The sequence below is a fragment of the Triturus cristatus genome, chromosome 4_2 (genome assembly GCF_964204655.1).
Source record: "Triturus cristatus chromosome 4_2, aTriCri1.1, whole genome shotgun sequence".
Taxonomy (NCBI): domain Eukaryota; kingdom Metazoa; phylum Chordata; class Amphibia; order Caudata; family Salamandridae; genus Triturus; species Triturus cristatus.
This window is the reverse complement of record NC_140586.1, coordinates 926123538-926151049: the sequence shown is the minus strand read 5'-3', so window position 1 is coordinate 926151049 and position 27512 is coordinate 926123538. Positions and strand designations below refer to the sequence as shown.

The following is a 27512-nucleotide window of genomic DNA, read 5'->3' as shown; positions in this document are numbered from 1 at the left end:
TATGTTAAAAAAGCCAGGTGCGGATCCATCTACTCTTGGTAACTACCGTCCAATCTCCTGATTACCATACCGTGGTAAGGATCTAGAGGCACATGTCTCAATGCAACTAAGTACTTTAGTTGAACAGTCCCATGTCTTGGACTCCCACCAGGCTGGGTTTCGACCCTCCCATTCTACAGAGTCACTCATCTTGACAGTTATGGATGATCTTAGAGGGGGGGGGGGGGGGGGCGGTTAGAGGCCTTACCCAGGCCCTGGTTCTCCTGGATTTGTCAGCAGCTTTTGACATGGTCGATCATAACATCTTGATTGACAGTGTCTGTAATCCAGGGCTTGGCTTTAAAATGGCTCTTCTCCTACCTTAGTAAACAGTTTCAATCGGTACGTCTTGCCAACTTCTCTTCTAAGAAAATGGAACTGACCTGTGGGGTTCCCCAGGGCTACTCCCTTTCCCCGCTTCTTTTTAATCTGTACCTCCCTTCCTCTAATCTCTTCTTTGCGGGAAAGGAAAGTTGGGACATATAACTACGCAGATGATCTTCAACTGGTCTTCGACATTAATCTCTCTCCATCTTCTGCCTCTCATTTTCAAGACACTATGACCTTCATAAGTGAGTGGATGAACGAAAATCAACTGAAGCTCAACCCTGATAAAACCGAGCTGATCCTCACTGGAGGACTTGCTAATCCATGGAACTCCAACTTTTGGCCTTCTACCCTGGGCAAGCCTCCACTTCCTGTTAGCTCAGCCAAAAGTTTGGGTATAGTGGTAAGCAATGACCTATCGATGAAAGCTCAGATCAGCTCGGTGGTTTGTGCTGGTTTTTTTCAACTGCGTAGAATTAAGAAGATCAGCAGATTTCTGTCTCGGGAAGCCCTGACCGTAGTGATCTTGGCCTTGGTCATCTCCCGACTGGACTTTGCCAATTCACTCTATGTAGGCATTCCGGCTTACCAACTCAGACGCCTCCAGCTAGTCCAGAATCAGGCTGCTAGACTGATCTTTTACCAACCTAAATGGCATCGCGTCTGACCACTGATGAAAAGCCTCCATTGACTTCCTGTGGCTATGCGTGGCTTATTTAAGGTGGGATGCACGATTTTCAAAGCTCTTCATGGCAACAGCCCAGCCTTCATCTTGTCCAAGATTCTATGCTATGCCCCCACTCGTAATCTACGATCTTCCTATCTGAATCTATTAGTCACTCCCACTTTTAAACGCAAGAAACATGGTGGCTCCCAATTTGCAGTCTTCGCACCTCAGTTCTGAAACTCGCTCCCCGTGGAGCTGAGGTCGGTTACCTCTTACGCACCTTTCAGTTTACAGCTGAAGACATGGTTGTTTTCCCAGGCATATGACAATTAGGCTTACCCCTCTGCTGCTGCCTTACTTCCAATCCAGCGCCAAAAAACCATTTGGTGAACGTGCACTTGATAAGTATTTTTATAACATAACAAAAGACTGTGCAGAAAAGTAGCCATTTCTGGATTCAGTGGTCATGATTTGACCAAGCAATGGCTGTTCCATAGTAGGCCCCGTGGAGGGACGAAAGGGGTCAAATGGGGACAATTGTTCAACCACACATGGATCTCTCAGCTATCTGCCAATTCACCAAATGATGACTTAACACTTCCTAATCTTCAGCTCTGCTGAACTGCTCTGAGAACTTTAGAGCTGATAAACAGGTTGGAGACTCTTCCCTGGACTAGCTACTGAATTGTAGGAGGCCCCATCCTAGTCTGGTTGTTTACAAGGTGCCTCAAACCATATATTTTGTCTGCCTAATGTTGCCAACCTGCAACTGGCAAGCTGTGTCCGTAACTTTATACCGTGAAATGAACCTCAACCAGCAAACTTGAGTATTTTGGATAGAAAAAAAACAAATCAAGTGATCAGCCACGTATCACTGAATGATATCTTCATCACATTTGATACGATCAATGATGCTTTGATGGAGAGGCAAAAACAATAATACAACAGTGGAGGAGGGGCCTCCATAATGCCAGTTTTCCTTCACGAACGAAAGCAAAAAGTCAAGCTCAGTGAATCCTTGCCTCCCATAAATGTGGCTGATCTGAAATGTCAGAAAGTTCATCACAGTGCCATTACCATTCAATGCTCCACTTGTGAAAATATTAGCTAATTTAATAAGAGGGTATAAAGTAAACTTCCTATTCTGTGCTGTAGACATCAAGTGGTCAGTCAGATTGCCATGCATGCGGAGGCCAGAATGGTTGATGATAGGGTTGCCAGTCTGATTGGTCAACACCTACTGCAGTGTCCGATAAGGTTAGTGTCGTCCCACGACGCATTAGAATTGACCTCTGTCTTCAAGTCTGTCAGACTGCCCTTTCATGCTGGCAGAGACGTATCTATTTCGTTTTGGGTGGATACAAGTGTGAGTTTAGCTAACAGACATGCTACTACCCACAGTGATGGAAAGAGTTTAATCTGTTTCACATCCCTGCAAAAATGTTCCACCAAATAGAATCATCACTTCAAACTTGGATAATACCCAACTGGCTCCAAACTTTGCAAAATGAAATGCATCCAATCTGTTTTTTGTTGGTCTCCCCCAAATGATGCTCTGTTCCCTGTGCCCCCCACGAGAAAAACCCAAGCACTTCCATTCCCCGTTAACTTTAATCCTCCAAATGAATCAATGCATAAACAGCCTGTCAGTCCATTTTTATCAAGTACAGCAGCTCACTTTCATCCTCCAACAAAGTCAGACTGATCTATTTAGCAGTTTAGTAAACATCAGCCAGCCACACACCAGATAACCTCCAAAGCTTGTAGTACTATGAGGAACAGGCTTACCATGGCCTTCCCTACAGAGAAAAAAATACAAAGTTTCACCTGTGAAATCTACATTGGTTGTTTCTTGAAAAAGGGTTGCATAAGGATCCTGCAGACCATGTATAAAAGCCACAGAATACAGACTAGAGGATAATCAAACTACCCCTCCTCAAATACAACAGATGACTAACATCCGCCCAGGACACTTTCACATACATTTTGAACTTGTCCTCCCTCTTCATGTTAGGTCATAAGCGCTCTGAAGCGGTCCTAAATGACAAGCAGTGCTATATGCATGTGTCGCACAAGTACTGCATCAGATCAGTGTTTTATCAGCAGCTGAAAGTTAGGATTCCTACATAAGTCAGGCCTTAAACTCTTTATTAGGTTACAAAGGCTAGTTCAAAAGCTGTTAAAAGAACAGATTCACAGCATCCTTGGTGTGAACTCCTTTTACAGGTTCATAGTTGGTAGGAAGGGCCGATAATTCACCAGATCATTTGGACCTTGCAGCAAGATTCCCTGCTTCTTCAGCTAGGAACTCTTCACTTGAAAATAACACCCATCGATGGAACATTTCCAAGGTGCGATGAAGCCAACAAGACCTCAAGTAAAGTCCAGCTAAGGAGGTAAAACATGTCTTGAGAGCTTCCCCTGGAGCAAAGTATCTCAATCATTAAAAAAAAGTCAGCTTTATAATATCCTGGACCATATCGATCGATTTTGCTGGTGGTTTATGAGCTTCAGTGAAGGACGAGATACTAGGTAGACCATGCAGGAACTGCTCAGTCTGCTTTCAGGAGCACGGCGTGAGAGAGTCCCCCACAGTGAAATCCTCATCGGGCACGATTTTTCTGCTTCTGTCTCACCGACTTGCCAGGTCTTTTCTGTAGGAAAACAACATGGATAAGCAAAGGACAAGCCCAAATCTTGGTTTATCGTTTATTCACAAGTACAGATAGGAACATACTAAAGTCGTACCATAGATAACTGCAGTTCATGCCTCCCATCCTTAAACCAGCAGGCAAGTTACTGCCGCTGGACGCGCAAGGAAAATAAAGTGTCTCATAACAATGTTTTTCAACATTGATCCCTGCAACAGACTCAAAATTAAGTGTAAAATCTTGAATTATCTTCTACACACTAGCTGATAAAACTTCCAACTAGCTTTACAAGATTATAAAAACTGTGCTCACGGCTGCCATCTTATACTGTCTTTTAAAGCAGGAAACGGTGTGTGAAGCACGCTCAAGAGGGGTACAGATAAGCCACGGAGGATAGCATGTGGGTCTATGGGAAATACCAATGGTGGAAACTCAATGTTATATGTAAAAGGAACAGAGCATTTCCTTGAGCAGCCGAACCACCAGCCATAAAAAACAGTGGTTTCCAAAGTCTTTATTTGCTGTTTTACCAGACAGCTTTTGTGAATCGGGTATGGACATATAGAGAAATACACAAATTTGGGAAGATGTGTAGCCGGCATGGATTGATGTGAAAGTCTGAAAGAATGCTAGGCAGAAATCTTGAATTTGAGTAAGATTAAAATGATGAAGTACTAGCACGAACCACCTAGTCTGAAAACACCACTACGCTCATTCGCTTGAGCCAAGCGGTGAGACCATCACAAAAAATACAGCCATATGTAATATACAGACTAGTAGTAACAGCTAAGGCGTTTCTGTTCCCAACAAGTTACAGTAAGTACAGACAAAGGAACAAACTGGACGTGATGAATGCACGATGTTTCAATGATTTAGCTGTGCCTACCACTCTGTGCTTTAAGTGGGGTACATCCCAGGTATATCAACATATTTCTGCATGGCCTACAGGAATACTGGTGTAGGGTGCTCATCTGACAGGAATATCTTACCAGGATGGATTAGAAGGCATGCAAGCTTACTAACTCCGAGGCAGTGCTGGGGCCTGGCTTGCTGTCACTTAACCTACACCTGTAATAAATATGATAAACTGCCTACTGGTAATCCCCCCCAACAAGCCCTCTCTCGGATGTGAACTAGCAATACTCATGCTGCACTGGATGGAGTTTGGGGGTGACAAGTCACATGCAGCCAGCTTCAAACTACTGTTTCCCTCTTGGGGGAAGGGGAAGTGCAGGCCACGTGCCAAAATAATTACGATTTGACTGCAGTAACAATAACTCTCTTATGTGTGCTGAAGTCAAACCGAACTTCAGAGTCACTTCATGTCTCGGCATCCTTGACAGACCCTAACACGGAGACCGCTGGATGCAACAGAGCATCAAAGAAAACTATAGGCAGGTGGAACCTGCAGCCACCAGCTCAGACGATGGAGCTCTTAAACTGGGTCTTTTCTGTTAGACTTGGAAAACTCAACAACTTCTCTCTGCAGGAGAGTTGAGAAAGCAGCAGGTCCTGTGGGTAGACTATCTTAAGGGAAGACATCCATCTATATGCAGAGAAGTAATTTACTCCTATCATACACTGCCAGCTCAATGTTGCTCTTCAGTCTAACCAATGACACGAGAATTTGGAGACACTAGTCTTGTTGTCAAAGGCTACCCACTTAGATTCTAATGTATTTCGTCTTGATGACTGGTATAACAAAGCTTTGAGACGTCCCCCCTAGCTTTGGGTCAAGCCAAAAGTATAGCCATCTCACCTTCAGAAGGGCCTATAACCTTACAGACAGAGGTTGTTCACATCAAGACCAAAAACTGGCCCTAGAAAACTTCCTAAATGTGATCATCCTCAGACTGTCAAAGTCAGTCACTCTGGCTCTCCTCGGTCCTCCAGCTCTGATCTTAGTCCTGCTTAGGAAGATTTGAAGGTTCGATAGAGTAACAGGCAGGCCTCACATGCAACAGATAAGTCCATCCACAAATGTGGAGTGCACCACAGATATAGGTTTCCACAGTAAGTTAGTCCATTCCATCCATATTGTACATCATGTATTCTTTATTCTCTCACCAAAGTAGTATAAAAACAGCCAACACGTTTTGTCTACTACCAGTGGACTTCATCAGGGGGTGAGAAGTTGTCGTGTTGATCTCTCCAGTAAATCAGAGAGTCATCTCAGGTAGTGTAGTTGATGGTATGTTACCATGTATTATTGGGTCTTCCTATTTAAGGCTGCTTGATAGTCCTAGTACAAGTATCTGGATCGACAAAAAGCCGGACACCTTGATAAGTATTGGTTGCCGTTCATCGAGTTGGTGTCTCCCTGTGAGTAGACACGCCCTAACCTCCTGATACGATATTGATGCTCAGTGAGCGAAGTCTTCCCTGCGGACATCAGATGTGTCCCTCAATTGCTTGACCAAATATCAGCAAGTTACAGCTGTTATTTAGACCACTTGAAAACTGTAATCTGCATTATTAAGCACCACATAAAACAAATGTTTATGGTGGACTACGAGTCGTTACACATGGGATGAATGGCTAATAATGATCATTTCATCTGGTAGAATGTACTCCCTCTTCAAATCCCCAGAATGTTGATGTCATAACATGTTATAAATAGAAAAGGAAGAAAAAAACAGTGACAAGGATACATAGGAGATACTATGCACTGAACTGGATCAAAGCAAAATTATACGTATACACATTTGAATGCGCTCAAGCAAACATTTGTGTTATGATGTTTAAATATCTCACTACGTTCCCCTACTGTTTTTAGTGAGGTGTGAAATAGGATACAAATGCAGTATGGTGAAAGAAGGTTAGGGATATGTATGAATGAAGTGGGATTCTATTACTTTAGATGAAGTACGTCAGGTGAATTGTTAGAAGGGTTTGAGTAGCCTTGCGGGCGAAATATCAATTATGTTTTCAAAAATGTTTTCGTTTAAGTAAGTCTATGTATAAAAAGAAATAATACTTTGAATAGGAAGATAGGTTTTGATAAATAAGATAATGAAATATATGTTGTGTATTTGTATTGCAGACTGGGCTCTACACATACTGAATGAAAGCTTTTGAAGTTATGTCTACAGCATTTTTTAATTTAGAAGGCAGGTGGTTATTGTTTTTATTTCTGTTCCAGTTTCCCCTATTTTCTTTCCGGGGCCCTCTTTTCCCCCCATGGGGAGTCCTCCAGCATTTAAGTCGAGAGTCCCGCAGAGGGAGCCCACCCAGTGGTCAGTAAAACAGGCGAATGAAGTCTTTTTCATATTCAACTGCTTTTAAGAAAAGAAACCAATGTGATAAATGCAGTAGCGGATGAAGCCCCCTCCTCCCCCAGACCCCTGGTCTTGTTATAACTTCTGCAGCTCCTTCCAGACTGCCACCGATTCGTGATAAAGGCCCCCACTTTGTAAAAGATTGCTTTTGGCAGCACTCTAATAAGAGGGTGATTTTCAGAGCGAGCAGTCTGTTCGGAACAGCCTCATTACAGACTAAGAGGTTGGATTGGATTTTTCATACTCCTTTGGATCAGAGGGATTATATACACACACTTGATGGCAGCTCTCTCTCTTAATGGCCCCTCATTAGAACTTCTTGCCATCTTCTCACAGACACCCAATTTGTGGACTATTTCGGCGTGATGAGCATGGGACATGTCATCTGTGCCAGGCTGAGCACGAAGTGAAATTGCTCGCAGGCTGTAATACTGACTTTCCCAAAAAGTCGGTCCTGGTTACAAAAAAAAAATGCTTTCCAATTTAAATGGCTTTAGACAGCTGCGATTGCCATGCAGAAATATTTTTAAGTAACCTATTAAAGTGTTTTGATACACTTTACCAACACTTGTACACTAACTGAATGGGGGAATTTGGAAACAGTCCGACTTAACCCCGGAGTGAGAGGTTAGGTCCACAGAGGGGGTCTAGGCGGAGTTTGTAAATGAAACAAGAGAAAGGAATATGCTACTTACCAGTATGCATCTGTTCTTGGCATGTAGAGCTGCAGATCTACACACTTTTGCATAGATCGCCATCTGGTGTTGGACCCGGATGTTTGCAGTTTGTTTTTCCTCTTGGAACGTCTTAGGAAGTCACGAGGTTGGTGACTTCTCCCTTGGATCGTATTGCGCTTGGGCTTCGGCTCCATCCTCAGATTGTTTTTCGCCAACAGGAAAAGATGGAGCGTAGTAATAACAGTGAAGAAACCCATGTGTGTTGTATCTAAATAAGATAGACTGGAACAGATACAGGTAGCCGGGGAGGCGGGTGGGCGTGTGTAGATCTGCAGCTCTACATGCCAAGAACAGATGCATACTGGTAAGTAGCATATTCCATTCGAGGCATATGAGCTGCAGATTACACACTTTTGCATAGACTATATAGCAGTTCCCAACCCTAGCGGCGACCACCGGTATCTGTTGCAGTGGTTTGAAATAGTGTTTTTCGTACAGCCTGGCCCACACTAGCTTGTTGCTTGGTTTGCACATCTACACAGTAATGTTTAGTGAAAGTGTGCGGCATTGACCATGTAGCTGCTTTGCAGATATCATGTAATGGGATGTTCCCTAGAAAAGCCATAGAAGCCCCTATCTTTCTTGTAGAGTGGGCTTTAGGGGGAACAGATAGCGTGAGTTTTGCTTTGTGGTAGCAAATCTGTATGCATTTTACAATCCACCTAGCTATTGTATTGTATAAATATTTATACAGCGCACTGTGACCCTTCGGGTATCCAAGCGCTCCAACCAAACGAGATGTTTTAATGCTGAGGGGGGCAGAGTAGGGGGCATCATGCTACTGGGAAGAGCATGGTCTTAAGGCTCCTCCTGAATTCCATCAGTGATTGCAACTGTCTGAGTTCAGGTGGAAGTTCGTTCCAGCTTCGGGCTCCGATCACACTGAAGGCCCTCCCTTCCAATCTTGCCCGTTTGAACCTGGGATGGGCGAGCAAGCTGGCGTTGGATGACCGCAACTGCCTTGCGGGGGAGTACCTTGAGAATCTCTCCTGGAGTGGGACAGGCCCTGTTCCATGAATTGCCTTATGAACCAGGCAGAGGGACTTAAAGAGGACCCTCTCTCTGACGGGCAACCAGTGAAGGTCCCTAAGTGCCTGAGTAGAGGAAGAGTCAAACCTACGACCCAGTGCCAGCTTAGCAGCGGCTGACTGTACTCTCTGTAGCCCCTGCAAGATGTATTGGGGGGCTCCTAGATACAGCGAGTTACAGTAGTCCAATCTGCTAAGTATTGTGCTCCTAACAATCGTGCTGCGGGAGTCAACAGGCAGCAGCGGAAGAATCCGACGTAAAAGACGCAGCAATCCATAGCAGGTGCTGGATGTTTTATTTGCCTGTAAGTCCAACTGGAGGTTATCATCGAATAGCACCCAGAGATTCCGTACTGTGCCAGATGGGACCAGTGGGGCCGCGTCCGGAGCGAGCCTAAAATCCACCGGTAGGTGTTGAGTCCGCCTTGTTGGCGCAAAGTACAGCAGCTCGGTTTTGTCTCCGTTGAATTGCAGGCAGTTTCTTTGTAGCCAGTCCGTTGTCTGCCTCATGCAGCTTTGGAACTGCTCCAGAGAGACCGCCTTGTTACCTTCCAGGGAGAAGGCCAGTTGTGTGTCATCTGCATAGTTAATCAGCTCCACCCCGAACGCCTTGATGATAGAAAATAGCGGTTGCAGATATATATTGAACAGGATGGGGCTGATACTGGAGCCCTGTGGAACTCCAAAGTCCACAGGGGTATTTTCTGAAGAGAAGGGACCCATGGTCACCCTTTGGTGTCTCCCCGCTAGATAGGAGCGGAGCAACTGTAGAGCCTGGCCACCCACTCCAATCTCCATCAGCCGTCCCAGCAAGATTTTATGGCTCACGGTGTCGAACGTGGCTGACAAGTCCAGGAGCACCAAGACAGAGGTGCTCCCGGTGTCAGCCCGCATACGCATCGAGTCCAGCATGGTAACTAATGCGGACTCGGTTCCGTGGCAGGGGCGGAAACCAAACTGGTCCTTGTCCAGCAAAGAATTGACCTCTAGATAGTTCGAGAGGGACCCACTCACCGCCTTCTCTAGGATTTTGATAGGGAACGGGAGGAGAGAGATGGGCCGAAAGCTAGAAGGATCCAGAGTTGGTTTTTTAATGAGGGGGAAGACAACGGCCTGTTTCCAGCTGTCCGGGACCATGCCCTCTTCCAGCGATTGGTTGCAAATTTGACACAGCCAGGGAAAAATCGGATGGCCAAATAACTTCCACGCCCTCTGGGGCAAAGGATCGAGAGGAGAACCGGATGAAATGCTATTTGCTGTTGTGACGAACGACACTTCCGAGAAGGATGGAAAAGAGGTCAAAGAAAAAGACCTGCTCGGACTCCCATTTGGGGCATGCACTATAGAGCTAGTGTAGAAGCTGGCCTTACGTTCCGTGATGAGCTACTTGTACTTGCTCTGTGCGGATCTCAGCGCCATCTTGTCCCTGGCAAGGAATCTCTTCCTCCATTTTCTTTCGGCCTGCCTGCAATGCTGTCTTAGCAGTCGCAGATCGTCATCATACCAAGGCGAAGATGGCCTGCTCCTGACTCTTATCTTTTTGTTCGGAATTAGGAGGTCCAGCTCTTAAGTGATGAATTTGTGGTAGGCGTTGTAATTTGCTTCCACAGACCTAGAGGCCTGAAAAAGGCTGGCTATGGGCGGGGAAAGTAAAGAGCCCGTCTTGGCCAGTTTGATCCAGTTTCTACCTTCTCTATACACTGCCGCAGCTTTTGCTTGGGTGCGCGTGGCTTTTAGCAGTAGATTGAACTGGATACAATAGTGATCTGTCCAGATTAATGGCAGAACATTTATAAGTTCAGCCTCTGCCTTGCTGACAAACAAAAGATCCAAAATGTGACCTCTTTGAGTGGGAGAGGTGACTAGTTGGTGAAGTCCCAGGCCGCTGCAGGTAGACGTCAAGTCTCGCAGCTGGCTCTTTGTGCTGGTGTTCTCCCACCAGTTGAAATGACCAAGAACCATCATTTTGGAGTGTGTGAGTGCCAGGTTAGTAATGGCATTCAGGAGGGGTTGCAATGGAGTGTACAGCCCTGGAGGGCGATAACAGAGCAAGCCTGTCAGTACATTCCCTCTGCTGCTATGTAGCGAGAAGGCCATTGCCTCGATTCCCACCAGCTCCTCAGTTTGTAGCAGGATAGGACGAAATTCCTCCCTATAGCTATCCCCGATTTAGAGATGGGGTTGCCTTTATGTGGTGGAGAGAAAGAGACAAACAGTTGTTTTGTCTTTCTGAAAGGTTGTGTTCTCTGGATATAGTAAAGTAAGGCCCTTTTAACATCCAGTGTGTGTAGAGCCCTTTCTGCAACAGTTTGAGGTTGTGAGAAAAAAACCGGTAATTCTACCGATTGGTTTAGATGAAAGGGTGAAATGACTTTGGGTAGGAACTTTGGGTTGGTACGGAGGACCACCTTGTTCGGGTGCATTTGGAGAAAAGGTTCTTGTATAGTAAGTGCTTGTATCTCACTGACCCTAAGGGAAGTGATGGCTACAAGGAAAGCTGTTTTCCATGTGAGAAATTGCAGTTCGCATTTATGCAAAGGTTCGAAAGGCGGTCCCATTAGCCTTGTGAGAACTATATTTAAGTTCCACACAGGTGAGGGTGGTACTCTGGGGGGAATTATCCGTTTGAGGCCTTCCATGAAGGCTTTAATGGCAGGCACTTTGAAAAGTGATAGGTGCTGTCTGTTTTGTAGGTAAGCGGCAATTGCTGCGAGGTGTAGCCTAATGGATGTATATGCTAGGTTACACCTTTGTAGATGGAGCAAGTAGCATATGATGTGCTGTATAGATGCGTCTAGAGGGTTGATTGTGTTGTTATGGCAATAAACAACAAATCTTTTCCACTGGGCAGCGTAGCTGGCTCTAGTGGTAGGGCGTCTAGCTTCTCCGATGACGTTCATACAGTCGGGGGGGAAGGTTAAGGTATCCGAATTCTAGGATCTCAGGAGCCAGATCGCAAGGTTGAGCTGAGCTGGGTCCGGGTGTCTGATCTCTCCATGGTTCTGGGTTAGGAGGCATGGTGAGGGGTGTAACTTTTGGTGTGGCTCTACCGAGAGTTCCAACAGCGTGGTGTACCACGGTTGTCTGGCCCATGTTGGAGCTACTAGAATGAGTGTGAGGGAGTGCTGTTGTAGCTTTCGCACCACTAATGGAATTAGTGGGAGAGGTGGAAAGGCGTACGCAAATTTGCCTGACCAGTTCATCCATATCGCATTGCCTTCGGACAATGGGTGTGGGTATCTGGCGGCGAAGCTTGGGCATTTTTTGTTTTCGTGGGTGGCGAATAGGTCTATCTGTGAATGCCCCCACATCTGAAAGAACAGGCGAAGAACCTGCGGGTGAAGTTTCCACTCGAGGATCTGCTGCGTCTGTCTGCTGAGCAGATCTGCCATGGTGTTTTGGACTCCTGGGACATGTTGGGCTAGGAGAAAGATTTTGTGTGGAATTGCCCATCTCCATATGCTCTGTGCTAGTTGAGAGAGCTGTGGAGAGTGTGTGCCGCCTTGTTTTTGAATGTAGTACATGGCAGTCATGTTGTCTGTGCGAATAAGGACTGCCTTGCCTAAAATGTGTGTCTGAAAGGATTTTAGGGCTAGAAAGATTGCCAGTAACTCCAGATGGTTGATATGGAGTAACTTTTGTTGCGGCGTCCATGTGCCTTGCACTGTGAGGTGTAGTAGATGAGCTCCCCAGCCGGAGAGCGATGCGTCTGTTGTTAGAATTATTTGTGGAACCGGGTCCAGAAACGGTCGACCTTTGGAAAGATTTGTGGTGTTCCACCACTGCAGAGAGCGATGGGTGCGACCGTCTTCCAACACCAGATCTGTCAGTTGCCCCTGGGCCTGGTTCCATTGGCACGCTAAGCACTCTTGGAGTGGACGCATCTGGAGTCTTGCATGGGGCACTATGAAAATGCAAGAGGCCATCATCCCCATCAGTTGCATAAACACTCTTGCTGGGAGAGTGTGTTGAGGTATGAATCTTTGACGCAAAGCCTGAATGCTTGCAATCCTGGCAGGATTGGGGTAGGCTATGGCTTTTGAGGTGTTTATGGTAGCACCAAGGTATTGCTTTGTGTGGGATGGTATTAGCTGGGACTTTTGGTGGTTCACTGTGAAGCCTAGCTGGTGAAGTAGTTGGATGGTAGTGGCGGTGTGATGTACACATTGGTTGTAGGACGTGGCTTTTATTAGCCAGTCGTCCAAATATGGGAAGACGTGAATGTGCTGTCTTCCGAGGTGTGCCGCCACTACCGCTAGGCACTTGGTGAATACCCTTGGTGCTGTTGTGACCCCGAATGGGAGCACTTTGAACTGGTAGTGTTGCCCGTCCACTACATATCTGAGGTACTTTCTGTGAGCATGGTGTACCGGAATGTGAAAGTATGCGTCTTTCAAGTCCAGTGTGGTGAGAAAGTCGTCTTGGGAGAGGAGCGGAAGTACCTGCTGAAGTGTTACCATGTGAAAATGGTCCGAATGTATGTATGTGTTTAGAGGTCGGAGATCTAAGATAGGTCGTAGAGTCTCGTCTCTTTTTGGTATCAGAAAATATAGGAGTAGACCCCTAAATTTTGCTGATTGGCAGGGACTTGTTCTATCGCCTGTTTTTGTAGGAGGGAGATTATTTCCTGTTTTAGTAACGTGGAATGTTCTTGTGACATTGGGCGTTGCCTGGGTGGAATGTTGGGGGAGGGGGGGGGGGGGGGGGGGCGGGAGATGTCAATTCCAGGCAGTACCCTGAACGAATAATTTGGGTCACCCATCTGTCTGCTGGTCTCCCAGACGTGAAGGAAATTTTGTAACCTGCCCCTGACCGGAGTGGGATGGTCCGGAGGGAGCAGGGGGAAAGTCATTGGGTAGGCGGTGTGGCAGAGCGGGCGGTATTTGTTTTGGCTCTGCCTTTATTGTTATTGCCTCTATAGCCGCCTCTTTGATAACCCCTTGTGAAGGTGGATTGAGCAGGGGATTTGTAGGACGTGGACGCGCTATCTGAGGAGTAGCCTCTGGCCGTGCCCCGAAAGCAAGAGCGGCGAAAGGAGCGTCTAGGAGGGTGTGACTGTAGGGCTCCCATAGATTTCGCCGCATCTGTGTCCTTCTTCATCTTCTCGAGGGCCTCATCTACCTTTGGGCCGAATAGATGTTCTTGATCAAATGGATGATTTAATATGGAGGCTGGTACCTCGGGTTTAAAGCCTGAAACTCTTAGCCAAGCATGGAGACGGAGGAGGACGCTAGTGTTAATGGCCCTGGAGGCTGTGTCTGCTGCGTCTAAGGCACAGCGTATAGAGGTGTTAGTTATGGTCTTACCCTCTTGAATTAACTCATTGGCCCCATTTTGTATTTTTCTGGGAGATGGTGCATGATGGTTTCTAGTTCATCATAAGGCGCCCTGTCGTATCTGGCCAATAGCGCTTGAGTGTTGGCGATACGCCATATATTGGCTGCCTGTGACGCAGTGCGCTTTCCTGACGCGTCCAGTAGCTTTGACTCCTTGTCAGGTGGTGGTGCTTCGCCTGACGCCTGGGAGTTTGACCTCTTCCGTGCAGTGGAGACCACTAGGGAATCCAGTGGCGCTGGCCCTTTGATATAGGCAGGATCTGTGGGGGCAGCTTTATACTTCTTCTCTATATGTGGGTTAATGACCCTAGCCCTGACTGGGTCTTTAAAAACCTCTGGCGCATGTTTTATTACCCCCTTGAGCATAGGTAGTATGGAAGTAGACCTATGTGCAGTATCAAAGGTGTAGAGGAGGAAATCTTCCTCTACCAGGTCAGTGTGTAGCTCTACCCCGTGATAATGTGCCGCCCTCTGAAGTAGGTGGTGAAAACCTAATGAGTCCTCTGGTGGAGATGGCCTGGATGGATAAAGGTCATCTTGTGGGACATCTGGAATGTCTGGATTATTATAATTGTCCCATGGGTCTGGGGATCCTGTAGGGGTGGGGTCTTGTGGCACATCCCCTGGATCGTAGTATGGGTCCCCCTGATCATCATGGTCTGGAGACGGGGTCAGAGAGCGATAAGGCAGGGGTGGAGAAGGCGGAGGGGGCGGAGGTGGAGAGGGTGGAGGAGGTGGGGAAGGCACTCTGAAAGGGGAGGTAGCATAGTCTTTCCTCTTTGGAGGTGGAGGTGGAGCTGGTTTGTCCAAATGTCTCTTTTTAAAAGACAGTGCCAAATGTCCAGTTTTTGGATCCTTGGTAAGTGTCTTTTGCAAAGGATCCGGTGTAAACAGTTCTTGAGACAATGGCTGTTCGGTCGGCGCCGAAGGTTTCGGGACCGATGGCTTTTTAGGCTTGTCTGTGCCGTGCTTTTTTGGAACCTCCGATTTTTGGGTCGGCGCAGAGGCAGGCTTCGGCGCGGGAGTGTCGGTGCCGAGGGCCCTATGATGTGTGGTCGGTACCGAGAGGCTGGGTTTCGACACCGAGGGCTTTGGTGCGGAGCTCGGTGTTGAGGTAGAGGCCGATCTCTTCTTCGGTGCCGAAGTGTGTTTATCGGCACCGCTGGCAGGCTGGCTCGAGCCAGAGCCGCCGGAAGGCTTATTAGGCTTCTTCACCGGGCCCGAAGGTGGGGTGTTCGAAGCAGTGTCTTTGGTCTTGCCTAGGCCCGGAGGCGAAGGCGTGACGAAGCCTTTTTGGGTGTCGGCGCGGGTGTGGAAGGGGGTATTTTACTCACGAGCCTCTGCGCCGGGTGATGTCCTCCACATCCGAGTCGTCGGCTTTGGAAGCACTGACGAGGTCCTCTTCGGTGTGCTGCTGTCCCGGAGCTACGACATCGTCCCCGAAGATGTCGACTGGAACGGAGGTCGAGGAGTGCGCCATGTTTCGTCTGGCCCTTCGATCTCCAATAGTCTTTTTGGATCTGAAAGATTTGCAGGTGGGACAGTCTCGAGCCTCGTGTTCAGGGGAGAGGCATAGGTTGCACACCTCATGAAGATCGGTGTGGGGGAATTTGGACACACATCGAGGGCACTTCTTGAATGGAGTTCTTTCCATCATCCGGGACTGGAGCTTGGATAGGCCCGAAGGCCGCCGTCGACGACTGGAATCGAAGGTGTGTCGAAGAGAAGGTGATTGAGGAGATTAGGATCTGAACAATACCGCGAAGAGCGAGGATTCCGCTTCGATCGTCGAACTGGAAATGTTCGGAACCGGAGCGCGAAATATTGCATCCGAGCCCGATGGCGGAGAAAAACAATCTGAGGATGGAGCCGAAGCCCATGCGCAATACGATCCAAGGGAGGAGTCACCAACCTCGTGACTTCCAAAGACTTTCCAAGAGGAAAAACAAACTGCAAACATCCAGGCCCAACACCAGATGGCGATCTATGCAAAAGTGTGTAATCTGCAGCTCATATGCCTCGAACACACTTTTACAGCATTAGGCGCAATTGTAACCCCTCTGCCTAGTCCATTGTAGGTTCAAAGTCCTGTGCGCGACATCAATTCGCAGAGCAGTGCGCTCCCCCAGGAAGGGTGGTCAACAGTGGGATTGGACTATACATCTACCCAGTGTTGTTAGAATGCCCGGTCTAATGTGGCATCAAACCTGGTTCAATACGCAACAAGTCCCACAGCAGTGCACTCCCCCAGGAATGGTAGACTATAGTGGTACTGAACGATACAATCCACCCAGTGTTAGAATGCCCGGCCTAAAGCGGCATCAAACCTGGTGTGCAGTCAATACATGACAAATCCCGCAGCAGCACGCTCCCCCAGGAAGGGTGAGATACAGTGGGATAGGACTATACATCTACCCAGTGTTGGTAGAATGCCCGGCCTAATGCGGCATCAAACCTGGTGTGCAGTCAATACATGACAAGTCCCACAGCAGTGCGCTCCCCAGGAAGGGTGGTCTACAGTGGGAGTGGACTATACATCTACCCAGTGTTAGAATGCCCGGCCTAATGGGGCATCAAACCTGGTTCAATATGCGACAAGTCCCACAGCAGTGCGCTCCCCTAAGGTGGGTAGACAAAAGTGGGGTTTGGCCATACAATCCACCCAGTGTTGTGTTAGACTGCCCGGCCTAATGTGGCATCAAACCTGGTGTGCGGGTCAATACACGACAGTCTAATAAAAGTGCAGAGTTCAGCCCTGGCGGTACTCTTACACACTTAACACTTGCAGTCTGCTGCTTACTTAGCGGTGCCACACTCCTACTCACCAGTAAGCACTATTTATTTTTTTGTCTCCTGGACGTTCATTTAACAAATCTATGCATTCTGGGAGTTGTAGTCTTCCTTTGCTTGAACTGAATAAAGCACTAACCTACAGTAGAAGGTTGATTTTGAGAGGCAAGCACTGTACTGGACACTAAATTGTATTTAGGGTACATGGAGTGAGCGGACAATGTTAAGTACATCATATACTGGGAACCAGTGAAAAGCAGGTACAGATGGAGTAGTTTCTTACCTGTAACTCCAGTTCTGTAGTAGGGGTATCTCTGTTATAGTCATAATCTATGAATAATCCCCGCCCATGTGCGGGGACCCCGGAGCAATCAAAAATATCTCTTAAGCTGTCCGCATTTGCAACCTGCAAAGACACTTAAGAGACAGACAAAATAATACAGCCTAATCACAACAAGGCTGCACTGGCCAGCACTTCCTCTGAAGTGAACACAAAAGCCAAAATAAAGTTGAAATGTCATTTTTTTTATTCACATTTGACATGTTCCTTTATTATCACACACTCCCTTCACCAAAATCCCTTTAAACAATAGAGAGGAAGGGGTGGACAGACAAGCCCTATAGGCTGTCATTATGTGTCTGCTAAAGGGATACCGTGCCTTTAAGAAACTCTCCAGAGACCCCCGGTATCCCAGGATGCACAGCCAACACAAGTTACTTTCAGTTCTTTTTGAAGGTGTATAACAACAGGCCTGATACCGTCAGGTTACTCCACCGGGGAGGAGGGAGGGTCGCTTATGACTATAACAGAGATACCCCTACTACAGAACTGGAGTTACAGGTAAGAAACTACTCCTTCTGTAGTAGGGGATCTCTGTGTATAGTCATAATCTATGAATAGAATGGCAAGCCCATCCCAACCAACAAGAAGCGGTGGAGTAAGACCAACCACCAACAAATCACTGTGCAAACAAATTCCTTAGCGAAGCCTGTCCAACCTGCGCATCTGCCCTAGCATCAGAGTCCAGGCAGTAATGCTTTGTAAACGTATGGACTGACTTCCAGGTGGCAGCCTTACAAATGTCAGCAATGGGAACATTCCTAAGCAAAGCGGTGGTAGCCGCCTTTCCTCTAGTCGAATGTGCTGTAGGCTTACCCCCTAATGTTTTATTAGCTTTTTGGTAACAAAGCTGAATACAGGAAACAATCCATCTGGAAATGGACTGCTTTGAGGTAGCTAAACCAGTTCTTACCGAACCATAATTAACAAACAGTTGATCCGACCTGCGGATATCTTTTGTCTTATCCAGGTAGAATTTCAACACCCTACGCACATCAAGTGAATGCAGAGACCTCTCCGCCGGAGAGGAAGGATGCTGAAAAAACGTAGGCAAAGTTATCATCTGATTCACATGGAAATCTGATATCACCTTAGGCAAAAATTTAGGATGGGTACTCATCACTACTTTAGAAGCATGGAAAACAGTATACGGCTCTTGGCAACACAGAACCTGAATCTCACTCACCCTCCTGGCCGATGTAATGGCTACAAGGAAGGCCGCCTTCCAAGACAAATGCTGCAGCGAAGCCTTATGGATAGGTTCAAAAGGCTCCCTCATCAATCTAGATAACACCACATTCAATTCCCAAGGTGGAGAAGGCCTTCTAACAGGGGGAAACACCTTACGCAAACCCTCCAAAAAATCCTTAATCACAGGGATTTGAAAAAATGAAGTTTGAGAAGGGCCCTTCCTATACGCAGTCAGAGCTGCGAGATGAACCTTAATAGATTGGAAATTAAGCCCAGACTGAGCTAACTGCAGCAGATAAGGCAGAATAACGTCTTCTTTACAGGATGTAGGGTCAAAGTCCTTCGCCTTGCACCATAAGCAGAATCTCTTCCACTTATAGGCGTAGGAGGTCCTCGTAGACGGTCTCTTAGCCTCTTTTAAGATCTCCATACAGTCCTGAGGCAAGTTCAAGTGTCCATACTGCACTAGCTCAGGAGCCATGCTGCCAAACTCAAGGACGAGAGATTGGGGTGAACCATCTGCCCTCCGAACTTCGTGAGGAGGTCTGGCCGGCACGGCAGGCGCCGGTGTGGCAGAACAGACCGGTGAAGAAGGTCGGTGAACCACCATTGTCTCGGCCACTCCGGAGCAATCAGGATCATTCTGGCTCTGGATTGCGACAGCTTGATCAGCACCGCCGGAATCAGGGGAATGGGTGGAAAGGCGTAGAGAAAGCTGTTGGACCAGCTGATCCATAGTGCATTCCCCAGCGTCCCTGGCTGGTAGTACCTGGACGCGAAGTCGCGGCATTTGCTGTTTTCTGCCGTGGCGAACAGATCTATATCCGGAGTGCCCCATTCTGCGAAGACGTCTCTTAGCACGTCGTCGTTTAGCACCCACTCGTGGTTCTCTTGAACGAGTCTGCTGAGCGCGTCTGCTTGGGCATTCTGCACTCCCGGCAGGTGGGTCGCCGTGATCGTCAGATTCCTGGCCACCAGCCAGTTCCAGATCGCCTGTGCCTCCCGAGACAGGGTGCGTGACCGGGAGCCCCCCTGCTTGTTGAGGTAATACATGGTCGTAGTATTGTCCGTCTGAACCAGCAGGGAGGACGTCCTGAAGGAGGGATGGAACGCCTTCAAGGCCAAGTGTACTGCTCTGAGTTCCAAAAAGTTGATATGGTAGGTCGTCTCCATCTGCGACCATATCCCCTGAATCTGAAGAGGGCCCGAATGCGCTCCCCAGCCCTGGAGAGACGCATCGGTCACTATGGTCTGGGCCGGAATGTCCTTGTGAAAAGGGGTCCCCTTGCAGACCTTCCCTGGGGAACACCACCATTTCAGAGACTGCCGAGCGTGCTGAGACAACTGGATCTTGTCCTCCCAACGCCCCCTCCTCTGGTCCCATTGATCCTCCAGACATTCCTGCAGGGGCCTCATATGCAGACGTGCATTGGGGGTGAGGAAGATGCAAGAAGCCATCGACCCCAGTAATGAAGACACCGTCCTCACCGTAGGAGAGCGGGCTGAGATGAGATGCAGAGCCTTCCCACGGATCGATAAGCGTCTCTCCTCCGAAGGACACACGCTTGCGGTCAAGGTATTGACTGAAGCCCCCAAGTACTGGAGACACTGCACAGGGATCGGCACTGACTTCGTCATGTTGATGTGCAGCCCCAGACGGTGAAGCAAAGCCGCCGTCCTGTTGAAATGGCACTGGGCTTCCTGATAAGTGGACGCTTTGATCAACCAGTCGTCCAGGTAAGGGTACACAAACACCTTGGTCTTCCGCAGGTGTGCCGCGACCACTGCCATGCACTTGGAGAACGTCCGTGGCGCAGACTTCAGGCCAAACGGGAGTACGGAATACTGGTAATGGTTGTTGCCTACCAGAAACCTCAGGAATTTGCGATGCTTCGGTGCGATCGGCACATGAAAGTAAGCGTCCTGCAGATCTATGGCGCACAGCCAGTCTCCTCGATGCAACTGAGGGTAAATCTGATGCAGGGACAACATACGGAACTTTTCTCGCCGGATCCACCTGTTTGCCTGACGCAGATCCAGAATAGGCCTGAACTCGTTCTTGTCTTTTTTTCTTACGAGAAAGAACCGTGAGTAGAGACCTTTTCCTTTTTGCCTCAAAGGAACAGCTTCTATCGCCTTCTTTTTTAATAGAACGTCCGCCTCCCGCTGGAGCTCCCGCACCATGTGAAGGGAGCGCACTGGTGGAATCTGTGGAGGCGAACTGGTGAAACGAAGACAGTAGCCATTGCAAACAATATTCAGCACCCACTTGTCCTGTGTTATTGTCCTCCACTCTGCCAGGTAGTGTTGAATACTTCCCCCCACCGGAGCGGGTAACGGATGAGGGGGAAGTAACTTTTCAGGGCTTCGACCCGGACGGGCCTTTGTTCCCCGCCGAGGACTGATGCTGGCCTCTGCCCCTCTGGCGCTTCTGAAAGGGCTGCCTGTGGTACTGCTGCTGCTGCTGGGGCTGTTGCTGGGGGCCCGACTGACGCCCTTGGCCCCTCTGCTTGGTGTAGCGCCTGCCCGAGGAACGGAAGGACCTCCTCTGCTCCTTAGGCCGCTCCAGCCCCACCGCCTTCAGGGTCTCCGCCTCAGCCTTCATGCGGGCCATCTCGTCATCCGCATGCGACCCGAATAACGTCGTGCCAGAGAATGGTAGATTGGCGATCTTCTGCTGCGCTTCCGGCTTGAGCGGAGTCAGCCGCAGCCAGGAATGCCTCCTCATATGTATGCCGTGGCAGTACCCATGGGCCGCCAACAACGATACGTCCCCCGCCGCACTGATGATCTGATTAGAGACCATCATGCCCTCGTTCAGCACCTCCTGAAAATCCTCCCTCTTGTCTCTGGGCAGGGAGGCCGCGAACTGTTGCAGGGAGTCCCAAAGCGACCTGTCATAGCGCCCCAACAGAGCGGAGGCGCTAGCGGCCTTCATTGTAGTAGCCGACGTGGAGCACATCCTCCTCCCCAAGGAGTCCATTTTGCGACTCTCCTTATCCGGGGGAGCCGTGGAGGAAGGCGTCGTAGAGTGTTGCTTACGAGCCGCCGCCACGATAACGGAATCCGGTGGGGGGTCCACTCTGAGGAACGCCGGATCCGAGTCAGGGGCCCTGTACTTCTTTGACAGTCTCGAGGGCGCCGGCTTCACCACAGCCGGCGTTAAGAATACCTCCATCGCAGGTTCCTCCAGTCCTGGGACCAGCGGGAGGAGGGGGCGCGACAGATGTACTTTATGTAAAGTCTCAAAAATCACAGACGTAGTGGGAATAGGGGTAGTCACTGATATCCCCAACTTCGCAGCCCCTCTCAGCAACACCTCCTGGAACGTGGCAATGTCATCCACTGGAGAGACGCGGGAAGGAGGCGTCTCTGACAGCGAGGGCGAATACTTGCCAGCCCCCGGAGAGTACGTGCCCCTCGACCCTCTGGAACGGGACCGATACCTCCGTCGACCATGTCCAGAGCGAGTGGAGGATCTGCGCCTACTCCGTGAGCGCCTGCGAGGGCGAGAGCGAGATCTCTGCCGGTGAGGGACCCTCGGGGGAGGAGGCGGTGGCCGCGGTGGTGAGGCAGGCAGCTGAGGCACGGGCAGAGGCAGCGGAGGAGGTGGAGGAGGAGGCAGAGGAGGCGGAGGAAGAGGAGGAGGAGGAGGAGGAGGCTGAGGAGGAGGAGGCAGTGCAGGCACCGGTGGAGGCGCCGGTGGAAGGTCGGGCACCTGAGGCAAAGGGGGCCGCTGGGTACGCAGCGGGGTCAGATGGTCTGAAGCCCCATCACTTCTAGCCGGAGAGCCCCCATCATCATTGTCCGGGCTCGCGGCCACTCTCCTCTTCTTGGCGGGCCTGTCCCGCGGGGAAGCCACCGAAGGCGAACGTCTGCGCCTCCCTGATCCTCGACTGGAGATTGTAATCACCGAGGACGTATTCCCCGATGTCTGGGACGTCGAACTGTACCTCGACCTCGAACGGCGTCTCTTCGCCCTCGACGACGAGTGCCGCCCCGCAGTCGACCGTCCTCTCGACGTCGAACCAAGTCTCCTCGACGTCGACCTTGATCGCCGTCGTCGGGGTGTCTGCCGCGACGTCGACTGTCTCCTCGACGCCGACTTCTGGCGTCTCGACGTCGACCGCCGGTGCCTCGGCGTCGACTGCTGCGATCTCGACGTCGATCGTTGGTATCTCGACGTCGATCGTTGGTATCTCGACGTCGATCGTTGGTATCTCGACGGCGATCGGTGGTGTCTCGACGTCGATCGGTGGTGTCTCGACGTCGATCTGCGTCTCGGCGTCGACCGCCTCCGCCTCGACGGCGGGCGCCGGGATCTCGGCGTCGACTCAGTCAGCGTCGAGCCGTGGGTAGACGGCGGCGAGTGCAGTCCATGGGGCTCGGTACGACGTCGATGTGTTGTCGACGTCGACCGCGACACCTGCGACGGCGACCCGGTCCCGGGTCCCGCCGGCCCCTCCCTCGACGTCGAACGCCGAGGCTGCCGCGACCCAGAGCCCTGGATCGACGGCGAACATACCGGTGCCTTCTCTCTCGCCGTCGACGTCGTCGCCTTCGACGTCGAACGCGACCTACCAGCCGGTAGGCGTCGTTTCTGCTCCTTTTTCTGCCCGGAGGTCCCTCCGGGGGCTGGAGCATGGGCGGAGGAGGGGGAATGGGACCCTCCATGCCCTGAAGTCTCACCGGTCCTCTGCTTCTCCTGTCCCTGAAGGCGAGTCTTCTCCCGGTCCCTCAGGGTCCTTTTCGAAAAGGTGCCGCAGATGTCACAGGCAGCTGGGACATGTGAGGGCGACAAGCAGAGGATACACACCTCATGTGGGTCCGTCTTAGCCTTCTTCCTCCCACACTCAGGGCATTTATCGAATAAAGCCATGCTGAGAGTGGGCCAAAACTGCTCCAGATTGCAGGCAGTAGTAGACAAAGGCTCTAGACGTCGAATGAAACCACTTTTAATCCAAAAAATCCAATTTTAACTAAGTAAACCACCCAAAAGGGTAGAGCTCAAGCTCCAGGGTCCTGCTAGCAGGAGCCGGAAAAAAGAACTGAAAGTAACTTGTGTTGGCTGTGCATCCTGGGATACCGGGGGTCTCTGGAGAGTTTCTTAAAGGCACGGTATCCCTTTAGCAGACACATAATGACAGCCTATAGGGCTTGTCTGTCCACCCCTTCCTCTCTATTGTTTAAAGGGATTTTGGTGAAGGGAGTGTGTGATAATAAAGGAACATGTCAAATGTGAATAAAAAAAATGACATTTCAACTTTATTTTGGCTTTTGTGTTCACTTCAGAGGAAGTGCTGGCCAGTGCAGCCTTGTTGTGATTAGGCTGTATTATTTTGTCTGTCTCTTAAGTGTCTTTGCAGGTTGCAAATGCGGACAGCTTAAGAGATATTTTTGATTGCTCCGGGGTCCCCGCACATGGGCGGGGATTATTCATAGATTATGACTATACACAGAGATCCCCTACTACAGAACTGGAGAGTTAATCAGTTTTTGCGACTAAACCAAAAGGACAAGAAAGGAATGGGCCTGCAGAGTGCACCGAGCTGTTAATAAAGGATTGCATGTTCCTGGAAAATGAAATCTTCCACCATAAATGAATTTGCCCAAAAAGGGCTTCCTGCTGCTGAGAACAGGCTACTAGAATGGCTGATAATTAAGAACTAAAAAGCCAGGTTTCCAACGTTTTACGGAATAAGGTTTCTTAAGTGGACAGCCGTAGATCCACAGGAAGGAAATTCCAGTGCTTGGCGATCAGGTAAGCAAAAGCTGTCTGCCAATCCTGGACTGACAGATGTGGCGAAGAGTGCAGAGGACTGGCCTGGGGAGACCCAAGTGGGAGATTGGTGGGCTGCAGGGCTGTTTTTCAAGGATATAACGGGTTTTTGAGGGTCAAGGCTCTGAAGAACGTTGCTAGTGTTTTTAAACAAAATTGTTATGTGGATCAGGAGCCAGAGCAGCTCTTGGAGATGGGAGGAATTGGGCTGCAATTTGGGAACCTTCAAGATAGGTTTTAGTCATTGATCTGTGGATGTTGCACCAGGTATTAAGGAATACCCCCTTGTTGAGGCCAGATGTGATAAGGGCATGAACCACTAACCTGCGAGAGGAAGTGGGGAGGATAGCTAAAATGGCCCTCAAAGAGCAGAAAAGTGTGAAACAGTCGACAGAGACAGTTGAGAGAAACCATCTGTGACCGGTTGGTGGGTTTGGAACAGTTCTAGTTCCGGACCTTGCCACAAATGCCAAAGTTACACAGGTGTTCCCAAACAATGGAACGCGAGAACATAGACCATGGAAAGATCTCATATTGGTGCCACTGAGCCTCAGGATCCAAAATGGCGGGTACATTCTATTACTACTGACAAAGGTGGGATTTTCCAATGAGTGTCGACGTTCACAGTCACCTTGAACTTGCGATCTTTCACGAAGGGACATGCATGGCAATCCTGCATGACCCCAGCAGTACTTGTGCAAGTGTGTTATGGATATTTGCTTGTATATCCTTTTGGTGAAATGGATGTCTGTAGATGTACTGTCCAGCGGAACCATGGTAACCTGCATGTCTTTTAGTTCATGTGAATGGTCTTGGTATCTCTTGCGGCTTGTAGTAAGAGGGTGCCTCCATGTCACTGAATATTGGTATGTGTGTTTGAATGAATTGAGTGTCTGTATATGCGTTCGACTGTGTGCGCAGAACAGGATTTTTAATCTGCTCTGCATCAATCCCTTCGTTGACTCCATCCATGAATATATTGGCTGTTACTCAATGTGGGATTTCTGTAAAAATGACTGATGTCTGTGCATTTGAGTGGCAGTAAGTGTGTAAAGTCTGTTTACAGGTAGTTTAAGATCTGTTGGTAGCCAGGAGAAATGATTTCACAAGGACTGAACGGACATTAACACCCGACTCCCCTGCCGAGCTGCTGATGAATACGCCTGCATCTCACCGCTTATACAATCCACAGCACCACGTGGATGTCAGTCATACCATCCAGGTGCCTGAATCTGTATTTCCCGGGAGTCTGTGCATCTGTTTGGGTGCATGTATGCATGTTCACTGTGAGTGCACGAATGCCTGCACACTTGTGGGTCTGTGTTCAGGGGCTCCTGCACAACCTCTGGTCTGTGTTCATGGGGAGCTGGTCTGTGTGCATATATGTACATCTGTTCAGAATACTTGCTGCACGCGGGTGGTCTTTGGCCATGGATGCCATGTGATCAGTGTTCTGTATGTTCACCGGCAGCTGCCTATACCAATTACACGTAGGAACAGGTACTAGCAAGCATTGGGGAGCATTAGAGATCCCCACTGAAGACAAGGATTGAGCAGGGATGGTGAGCCAAGTCTCTCTTTTTTTTTTTTTTAAATCAACCAATAGTGTGATGTCTCAAGGAACACGCCAAAGACTGAATGGGCATGAAGACCCCACTCTTATCTTCCTCAATCTGGACATAAAGTCTGCATAGCAGCTGCAGTCCACCCAGCACCTCAAACTGGTGGCACGTGTGCTTGACGTTACCACCTTTTCCAAGGACGACCGAGGTAAGCCAGAGTCAACAGCAAGCGATCTCCCACGGTCTAATTATTGGGAATTCCTTTGTACATTGTTAGAAATTCTGTCTGTTAGGACAGATGATCACCCATGTGCGGGTGAATTGTGGTGTGCCCGGTATCCCTGGGCTCCTATACAATATGCCTATAAAAAGGCTGGTGTTTCCTCAATACCCGAATATGCATGGCAAGTGTTTCTTCAGAGCCATTCCGGACAGTGGGGAGGGAGAAATAGCTTTTTGAACATACTTCAAATTTCGGGTTTGCTGGACTGGGTGGACCAGAGTGCAGGTCGGTCCTTTTCCACTTGGCGCTCATTCCTCAGTTGTGTGGTACAAATTCTTCCTCATCAGACAGCATTTTTAGGCTTTGAGCTTGATGGGGCCAGAAGGACCAGTACTGCAGTTATTCGCTGCGCCGGCTGTGGAGAGTAGATCAGATCCTGGTCTATGGCGTCTCTCTTGGGTGAAGCTCCTCCCTCTCTGCCTGGACACTCAAGCACTGGTTGAAAGTCTTGAAACAAGATAGCCATGCAGTAGTTCAGCTTATGGGACCGGTGTGGGCAGCACACACTGGACTCCGGCTCACAGCCTTGCAGTTCCCCTGCTGGGATTGGCCTGATCCTGCAGGTATTCCGGTGTAGACAGACGCCCAGTATAACTGTGCAAGAGTGGATGTACCGACCGGTATAAAAGCAGTACGGCAACAGATCCGAATGAAGCCCAGGGCACACCACATTTCAACTCCTTATCAAATGGGCGCCATTGGTGCTAGAGATTTCAAAGTGTGTGTGTGTGTGTGTGGGTGTCTGACCACACCCCTTGCATAGTGGACAGGAAGTCCATGGTGCTCCATACCAACACTATCTGAAAACTCCGCATGATTGATTTTTTTAAGGCCTTCTACTAACTTTAAAGAAGGGGGGGCCTTGACTACTATCGCACCCTAACAGTGGGAGGACACATAGAGCTGGAGACTAAGGACAGCTGCTGCTGTAGGAGCCTGCAGGGGTGCACCGCTATTGATCTGCCATCAACATCTAGGATGCTGTACATGCGGTGCCAAACACACCAAGAGAATGACGGCTGCATCACCTGCAAAACCATCAAAACGTGCACTCAGGCCTGCCTGCCGGACAATCGGAGCATTTCCAGGGGTTTGCAGCACACCTGCAGCCAGAACGAGGCTGGAAACAAAGTGCAAAAGAGGAAAAAACAATGCAACTGGCCTTTTCCAACTGTGCACCCAGGATCTGGTACAAGATCCCCGTATTCATCAGCTCCACTCCTACCCTTCCCCAATTTAGGAAGGAGGTGAAGACGCACCGGTTTAAAGAAGGAACAGGAGGAAAGGAACCCTTTAGGTACAATCACCCAGTTTCCCCTGCTTTTTGGACTGATACTGCTGGTTTTCTAATCTGTAATGCATTGGCTCCTGCTGTCCATGAACCACTGAATGTGCACTGACCCCAAAAGTACATGTATAATTGGCTAATACTCGACTGGCTCATTGTACTTACTTATAGGTCCCTAGTGTATGGTGCAAGAGGAACCCAGGGATCAAAAGTTAA

General features: G+C 49.2%; 1 protein-coding gene across 2 annotated transcripts in view; it reads right to left on the bottom strand.

The window, feature by feature from the left end:
• Positions 1–3164: 3164 nt before the first annotated feature.
• Positions 3165–27512, bottom strand: part of EBNA1BP2 (EBNA1 binding protein 2) — a 107911-nt gene continuing 83563 nt past the window's right edge. For both annotated transcript variants that reach the window (XM_085602989.1, XM_085602990.1), the window contains exon 10: positions 3165–3687. In XM_085602989.1, coding sequence (XP_085459115.1) covers positions 3637–3687 — 51 coding nt within the window. In that variant the 3' untranslated portion in view covers positions 3165–3636. The remainder of the gene's footprint in view (positions 3688–27512) is intronic.